The sequence below is a fragment of the Bombus affinis genome, chromosome 6 (genome assembly GCF_024516045.1).
Source record: "Bombus affinis isolate iyBomAffi1 chromosome 6, iyBomAffi1.2, whole genome shotgun sequence".
In the NCBI taxonomy this organism is placed as follows: Eukaryota; Metazoa; Arthropoda; class Insecta; order Hymenoptera; family Apidae; genus Bombus; species Bombus affinis.
Genome location: NC_066349.1, coordinates 951,936 through 961,018, shown reverse-complemented (window position 1 = coordinate 961,018; position 9,083 = coordinate 951,936). Strand labels below are relative to the sequence as shown.

Below are 9,083 nucleotides of genomic sequence, written 5' to 3'. Positions count from 1 at the left end.
TTTCAGTATTGCGCGAAATTTAAAATATTATAATTTTTGTATTTCAATTATATACATACATACATTATTAGATAATAGTAATTATATATATATATATATATAGTAATAATATAAAATCCAGAATAGATATAATATTAAATCCAGAATACATTTTCAAAGTAAAGAACTAACGTTTTTTACTCTATCTATGTAATTGTTGTGTTCATATAACATTTATATGAATGAATATTTGTGGAAATAAAAATTCATAATAAATTTATATAAGATCACATGAATTAACAAATAAATATAATTCTCATCCCAGTATTTAGAAAGCACAAATTTTAATTTTATTACCTGCACAAGAAGACAAATTCAATAGTATAAGGTTAATTGTATCAGATTTCACTTATACTGTATATTAATTATGATTTAACTGTTGTAAACATGTATATCATTCTAAAATTAATTTTTTTAAAGTACTTTTTCATAAAATACAGTTTATAAACAAAATAATTCTCAAAGTTTTACAATTTAAAGTTATAAATGTTGATAATATTAATTTATATTTTAACAGTAATTTAATTTATAGTTTATAGCTTATATTCTGAGTGTATACATAAAAACTTATAAAAATATAATTACATTATAAAAACATGATGTTAATCATCTATTCGACATTAATCATTAATGACCAAACCTAACATAACACAACCTATCCTTTTCTCCTTCATTTTGTGGTTTATGTAGTGTGACAAAAAAAAGTATTCTAATGTCAAGAATCTTCCAAAACCGTATCCTCTTATGCAAAAATAAAAAATCTAAAGTTTTAAACAAATACATATAAAAATTTTGTTTAATTTTATATCAGAACCCGAATGTATCACTATAGTGCGTTGGCAAAATTTGGATAACGATTGTTCTATAACGAGGTTGTGTACCTCGTCTGTGATATAATTTTTCATTTTGTTTACGTAAAGGTTGAATAGTCGTAGCAAAATGGTTCTGGCAGATTTAGGTCGTAAAATAACATCTGCGCTTCGATCCCTCAGCAATGCAACTGTCATTAATGAAGAAGTAAGTATTTATACAGTAACATAACCTTCAAACTCATTTCTATACATTTAATTAAAATTGTAACATATGTTAATTTATGTTATTCAATAAACGTTACATTATAAACATTTCCCAAATATTTCCAAAATGTAATAATTTCTTAATTTTATAAACTTGAAAGCTTATAGCATTCAATTTACTAAAAAGTCAAAATAATAATTATTAAATTAACTATTATTATCAATAGAAATACCTCGACATTTTGTATTATTATTTTATATTATGTTTATGTTATATTAATTCAAGAAATATTTATGTACATATTTGTATGTATATACATGTACATATATGTATTTATTTGTGTAATATTATTGTATTTATATGTATTGTTTTGAAGTAAAATATTGTAGATAATAAAATTTATATATACATGATTATATATCACAAATATGGTTTTTTAATTATAATTATATATTAAATTTATAATTTATATGTTGAAAATATTTTTAATAAAGCAGTATTTTTATTTTTTTTGTGTATAAAATTTTTATAAAATAAAATTTATGTTTCAATACAATAAATATTTTGAACATGTTAAGTCATGCACTTATATGAATTTGAAACAATGAATTTTTAAATAATTAAAATTTTTTAAATTAAAAGTTTTAATTAAATTGTCCAATCTCATGTTGGTTGACATATTTTATTGTATTTAATATTTACATAATTAAATAGAAGATTACAAGATTGTATCATTTTTAGGTCCTGAATTCTATGCTAAAAGAAATATGTGCAGCATTACTTGAAGCAGATGTTAATATCAGACTTGTCAAAAAACTAAGAGAGAATGTACGTCTTGTAATTGATTTTGATGATATGGCTGGTGGCCTTAATAAAAGGAGAATGATACAGAGTGCTGTATTTAAAGAACTTGTAAAGGTAAGTTGAATGATTTATTTATTATTTGAAAATTTATTATTCGTAACACTGAAAAATGATTTTCTTCTCTATTGTTGTAATTAAGAAATATTGAAAGTATATTCAATTCATTTTGTTACAGCTCATTGATCCTAGAGTAAAAGCTTATCAGCCTATTAAAGGACGCCCAAATATAATAATGTTTGTTGGATTGCAAGGTTCAGGAAAAACAACTACTTGTACAAAACTTGCTTATCATTATTTAAAGAAAAATTGGAAAGCTTGTTTAGTTTGTGCTGATACTTTTCGTGCTGGTGCATATGATCAAATAAAACAAAATGCAACAAAAGCAAGAATTCCATTTTATGGAAGGTGGGTAGTAATTTAAAAATTATTTGTTACTGTTCAACAACAAATTAAGTATAAGATATAAGTAAGTAAATTAGTTTTATGAGATATAGCAGTTTTTATTTTTATACATACTTTTTATATATAATTTCTAATTTTATTCCTTTAAATAATGGGTAATTCTATAAAGATTTTAATGTTACAAAATAAATACTAGTGTGATAGGACAAAACAAATTTATTATTTAGTTATACAGAAGTTGATCCAGTTACAATAGCACAGGATGGTGTGGAAATGTTTAAAAAAGAAGGTTATGAAATTATTATCGTTGATACTAGTGGTAGGCATAAACAGGAAGAGTCTCTCTTCGAGGAAATGCTTCAAGTTGCAAATGCAATTGTAAGTAATTTAATAGTTCTTATTTCTTGCAAACATTTTCTAATGAACAAAAATTAACAATAACTAATTTATGAAATATCTATGTCAATAAATAAAAATTGTTATTATTTGTAGCAACCAGATAATATAATTTTTGTAATGGATGCAACGATAGGTCAAGCTTGTGAAGCTCAAGCAAAAGCTTTTAAGGAACGTGTTAATGTCGGTTCTATCATTATTACAAAACTTGATGGACATGCAAAAGGTGGAGGTGCTCTTTCAGCGTAAGTTATCATAATTTGTAAATAGTTTCTCTAAGTTCTTATGAAATATGTTTGAAAAAGTTCTTTTGTAGTACCTTCATATACTTACTTATTTATATCATATACTTTTCTTTAAGTAGTATTTAAATTATATTTATATTTAAATAATACTATGGGTAAACAATGTTTAATTAAGATTCAGTAATATAAGTAATAATTCTTAATTATTTAATAAAATGCAATTATAAAAGTGATATTTCTATTATTTATAAATTCTCCATAAAACAATTAATGCTTATAAAAGAATGTATTACTTTATACTAGTGTTAAAAATCCTTTTTCAATGTAATGAAACTTAAATTTTAATGTAATATTATAATTGAATTTGGGGATCAAAGAAAATTTATCTTTGTAACTATTAAAGGTTTTTGATATTATGTAAGTATATTTCTATAGGGTCGCTGCAACACAAAGTCCAGTAATCTTTGTAGGTACAGGGGAGCATATAGATGACTTAGAACCATTCAAAACAAAACCTTTTATTAGTAAATTATTGGGTATGGGTGATATCGAAGGACTAATAGACAAAGTGAATGAATTAAATCTCGATGATAATGAAGAATTACTAGAGAAAATCAAACATGGACAATTCACTTTGAGGGATATGTATGAACAGTTTCAGAATGTTATGAAAATGGGACCATTCTCTCAGTTAATGGTAAGTTTTAGTTTCTTCTTTTTTTCTTTTGTCTATTTATAAATTTCTAATATTTTTTTTAAATTTCATCTAAATTTGTAAAGTGTAAAGAATGTAATTTATATATTTTTTATATAACATAAAGGGGATTTTTTGTTAAACAGGGGATGATTCCTGGTTTCAGTCAAGACTTTATGTCAAAAGGTACAGAACAAGAATCTATGGCAAGACTAAAACGTATAATGACTATTATGGACAGTATGAACGACTCAGGTAATTTTCTTTTAATTAAATTCAATTATCTGTATAAGTTGATATTATTGAAAAATGATATTTCAACATTCATGCACATTGTTATATTTCTATGAATATTTTATTTGTGATAAACAAATATAAAATTTGTAAAAAATATTGAGAATAATAGAACCCAGATCTTTCTGATAAATATTCTGTAGCCATAGTTTTAATTATTTTTAAAGTAGTCACAGCAAATAAGTTTGTTGCATATAATTTATATGGATCCTTTTTTTCTCTTATATTGCTTATTTTCTTATATTGCTCACTGTATATTTTTTAAAAATATAATATTTTATATTTTTTGATCATATTTCGATTATTTCTATATTTTTTTAAATGAGACACGTTATATTACAAGTATTATAAAAGCGCATATTTTTACTGCGAACAATAAATTGAGTTAATATTTTACTATACATAATGTACTCTTAACGTTATTTAACATATGAATTTACATTGTACAAAAAATTGCTTTCAGCTATTTGTTTTTAATTAGTAAAAGAAATTGTTTCATCAACGAATCTGGGTTGTATATTAACACAAATATATTTTATAATTATACAACATCCAAATAAAAAATAAAAAAATATTAAATAAACAAACATTTATAGAATTGGATAACAGAGATGGTGCAAAATTATTTAGTAAACAACCAGGCAGAATTATAAGAGTAGCACAAGGTTCTGGAGTGACTGAAAAAGAAGTCAAAGATGTAATTACACAATACACAAAATTCGCTGCTGTTGTAAAGAAAATGGGCGGTATTAAAGGATTATTTAAAGCAGGAGATATGTCCAAAAATGTAAATTCGATACAAATGGCAAAGTTAAATCATCAAATGGCAAAAATGATGGATCCCAGAGTGCTACATCAAATGGGTAAGTAATATTTTTATTAATCAGTGCTTAATAATTGATATAAAGTTAGCAAATTTTGAAAGGAATGTACAATTCATTAATTTAATTTTTATGTTTATTTTCATATTACTTTTTAACATATGCATATTCGTAATTTATGTGTTTATGTGTGTATGTATTGTATGTGTGTATTCAAGTGTAATTAAGTTTTACACTTCAAGTATTTACACTATAGCACATTATGTTTGTACTATTTGAATAAACTAAGTAAAAATAAATATATGGGTTTGAACATCAAAAAAAGCTTATCTATATATATTCTTATTCTATTCTTAATATAGTAATATATATAAAATCACTACATTTTTTATTTCATTATTAAAATTTTTCTTTGAACAGGTGGGATGCCAGGATTACAAAATATTATGAAACAATTACAACAGGGTGCAGCAGGAGGACTTGGAAATTTAATGGGTGGCTTTGGTGGAAAATCGTGAAAAAAGATTTGTTAGGCAATGCTTTGATTGCCTTTGATATAATTCTTTGTTAATCTATTAATTGCAGAAGACGATTTCATTCGAATAATATTTTCCTTACTTAGAGATCCCCCATCTTCTATCTATAGTTTCATTTTTGTTACAAAAAAATTATCGTGTAAACTATTATATTTACATTTGCAACAACCTGATGTAATTGAAATCAAACTATCTTTATTATTAATTTTGAATTTCATAATTATAGAAGTTTCTTGTTAAAGGACAAATTGTTTAATAAAATAAACATTATTTAGTTACAAAAAGAAGGAAAAAGAGCGGGGAAGAAAAGAGAGTAAGGAATTTATAACCTATTACTCTATGATGATGATCTCTTCAAAATTTTTAAAAAGTTTAAGAAAAATTTTATGTTTACAAATCTTTTTCAATGTGAAAGAAATAAAAAAGTGATGTTCGTTACCATGTGTATGTTTCCTATTTTTTATTCTATGTTTCCTTTGTGTGTATGCTTCCTTTCATTTAATTCTTTGTTTTACACAGATATAGAGTCCTATTTATCTCAACACTTGTTAATATCTCACTTGTTTTTTATTGTAAGCAGAAACATCAGAGATCTGACCACACGGAGACTGCTGTATAAGGGAACTGACGCCCATCCACTCTCTTTTTATGTACAAAGATTAATTCATTTTTAAGCAATTCTCTCTTTGGTGTGTGTTTGCAAAACATTTTCATAAATTCTTGATTATCTCGCAAACAAAGAGTAAAAGAAGTTCGAAAAAATGCCGGTGTGGTAAACTAAGAACCGATATATTATATTAAAATATAAATTATTTTCATAAAATTTTATATTCTTATTTTTTAATTTTATGTATATTCCTTATATATATATTCTTAATTTTATATTCTATATTAAAAGTTTCTACTCGATAAAATGTTAGAAATTATTTTTTTTATTGTTATGTAATATAATATATAATATAATTTAATTGTCGTTAATAAATAAGTATGTAAAAATTTATTTTATTTCGATGTTCACTTTATAAGAGTTCAAGTAAAAATGAGCTCGAGCGAATTTGTTTTTTAATTTATCAGATGATTGTGTGTACATGCCACGCTTGAAAATCTAAGCTTAAAATCTCCTCTTAGCGGTGTCATATGTGGTAATAAGTAATTAATGGCTTTTTGTAAAAAGATAAATTAATATTAATTAATATTAACCTGTAATACAGGGAGGAGGATTTGCAAAAACCTTTTGGTGCAGAGTACAATACAAAACAATACTCAAACCCAACTATATGACGACACTGAAAAGAAAGAAAATAGAATCATTATCAAAATAAACGAAAAAGCAACGTACAAGATATTAATATAAATCTAATGAACTGAAAGAAGAAATTAAATTAAACAAAAACAAGGAGGGGAGAGAAAAAATGGGAGGGAGATGCTGAAGGGGAGATACTGGAAATCTTAAGTTAGGAAAAATAAATGAACAGCACTCCTCCGTTTTAAAACTAGAAGTACAGAAAAAATATCTCTCGCGATAAAGTATTGCCAACTGATGGAAAGGAGATTTTATTTAGGACAAATATACCGGTAATTCTTACCAACTGATTAGTCATCACATGTCATATAAATCAAAGATTTAATAACGTGTCGAAGAAGGGTAATCTTTGATATAGCTTGAGAGTGGAATATCTCCTCTTTCTACCTCTTGTAATTTAAAAAATTCTATTTTGAATTATTTATACTCTTGTTTTGACATATTTAAAATAAGATATTTAAAGATTATCCACCAGATCTAGCCCCATAAGCTAAACATTCGAATGCAGATTTTATATAAATTTTATCTTACCCTGAAGTTTAACTATATATATATATTATATAATATAAAAAGATTTATTGTTAATATAAAGGTGAAGAATTTTAAATGTCCTATTCATTCTGTCATTGATAGATATTTTTCATCTCATCTGATCATCTAATCGAAAGTAATCTCAAGATATTTTGTTTTTTCAGATCAGAGAAGCTGGTACGACCAAAAATGTACAAGGTGATATGCCCCTGACAAACTTAGTCGAAAGTTAACGATCTTTGTCGTGAAAAATACTTTTTTCATTATAACACAACCGAATTTAATAATTTTTAAATTTTTATTGTAAATTTACGTTTTCGATAATTTATTACCATAGTAATTACTATAATTCTTATATTTTTTACAAACTAAAGCTATATACTTTCGAAGTATTAGTTTTTGACTTTTGATTAGAATAGTTATACTATAGTAACCAAACATCAAGTCGATCAGTAATAAAAAATGATTATGCTGTGATGATACGTGCACATTCTGATTTCTATATTCTCAAGTTAATGTCAACAATCTAAAGTTAATGTGAGCAATAACAAACTTTAGGTTTCCTAAAGGAAAAAGAATTTATACAATATTTCAAGTTGTAATAATTATATTAGAACGTCAATACATATAGATCGAAGAATGAAGATTATTTGTTTTTCTACTTTTTATTATTGTATACTAAATGAATAATAAAATATTGCAGACTAATTGATGGATGTCATAGCGTTTCTTGACCATCGCGTCGTTTAAGTTGCACGGACGTAAAATTCGACATATGTAACTTTTGTGATTACATATGCATTCATATACACTTTCATGTTACAGTACATTAAACGAAAGCTTGTTTGACTAGGCTCTAAGTTACGTACCATTTTCCTTGCGCCCTTAGCGCATTTTAGCGAAAAAAGGGTGGTTGATGCCTAGACGAACACGAGGCTTCAAAATAATTAGAAACAGATAACGGAAACTTTCTGAATCTTCTGTTTTCATCTCATCTCTTATCGGCTGCTGTTACGTAGTCTTTCATATAGATTTCTTACTTTCCCGAGTTGCATTCTTAAAATTTCGTAACATAGATAATTTTTACACTATTTAACATACAATAATTACGAGAAAAGATGTTATATAAAATATAAAAAATGAAAAATTATTTATTCTACAGTCAGGAAACAGAAGATACCTAACATTTATATCAGACATGATAATGATATGATAAAATATACAGTTAAGTTGAACATTTAAATCATTTCCACTGAAAGTAAGAAATAATGATTAAGAAGGATTTATATGATATCAGGACACGCATCTGGCAAAGTCTCTCTATGCTTGTTTAGAATGTTATTTCAAGATCATGATCATCTTCCTGCATATTAATATGATTTGTCTTTTGTAACGTGAAGTTATCTTATATGGAAACAACTGTTATGCGAAAAATCTGTTAAATATCGAAAAATTTGAAAAATAGCATTTCTTTCAATAATACTTTTATAAAGTAACGATATAATATTAATTTTAATAAAATAACATTCAAAAGTGTAAAAAATAAGTTAATTATAATATTCAATGCAATATTTTCTAAATATTGATACATAATATAGAAATTTGGATGTTACATCATGTATATAAAGTTATAGAATGTTAATGTTTGTGCCATTATTCATTTTTTTTAATATTTTTCAAGCAAAGTAGGAAGATATTATAGAACGGCAAGTAACAAAAATGTGCATTAAATTTAGTTTTTTTTCAAGTGAGAAAGATTTATTCAACAATCGAGAAGGTAATAGAAGAGTTTAGCTTGTAGGTATGTACAGGGTGTTCAAAGATGATTTGTCACCATCATTATAGCGTTATTCTACATCTCTGGACTGCTGAAGATCTGTAAAAAGAATAGCCGTAAAATTCACCTTGACCTTGCCAGTCAATCTTGGGAAGTAACTTGGC

The 9,083-nt window shown here is 25.2% G+C and overlaps 1 protein-coding gene and 1 long non-coding RNA gene across 2 annotated transcripts; both read left to right on the top strand.

Moving 5' to 3' along the window:
- Positions 1-683: 683 nt before the first annotated feature.
- On the top strand, positions 684-5,749 carry LOC126917249 (signal recognition particle 54 kDa protein). Its single transcript, XM_050723957.1, has 9 exons — positions 684-1,056; positions 1,798-1,974; positions 2,096-2,325; positions 2,550-2,700; positions 2,815-2,963; positions 3,399-3,660; positions 3,804-3,912; positions 4,548-4,814; positions 5,193-5,749. Exons 1-9 carry the CDS (start codon positions 979-981, stop codon positions 5,288-5,290), a joined length of 1,521 nt encoding a protein of 506 aa, XP_050579914.1. The 5' UTR covers positions 684-978; the 3' UTR covers positions 5,291-5,749.
- Positions 5,750-6,228: 479 nt separating this feature from the next.
- On the top strand, positions 6,229-7,850 carry LOC126917299 (uncharacterized). Its single transcript, XR_007710911.1, has 2 exons — positions 6,229-6,883; positions 7,307-7,850. It is a non-coding gene; the product is annotated as an uncharacterized LOC126917299 (long non-coding RNA).
- The last annotated feature ends 1,233 nt before the right edge of the window (positions 7,851-9,083 follow it).

Bases quoted from the DNA above. Each gene is read 5' to 3' on its own strand.
- LOC126917249 (XM_050723957.1), top strand. From the start codon at position 979: ATGGTTCTGGCAGATTTAGGTCGTAAAATAACATCTGCGCTTCGATCC. The intron at 2,701-2,814 runs GTAAGTAATTTA...TATTATTTGTAG, and splicing joins TTCAAGTTGCAAATGCAATT to CAACCAGATAATATAATTTT. The intron at 4,815-5,192 runs GTAAGTAATATT...TTCTTTGAACAG, and splicing joins CAGAGTGCTACATCAAATGG to GTGGGATGCCAGGATTACAA.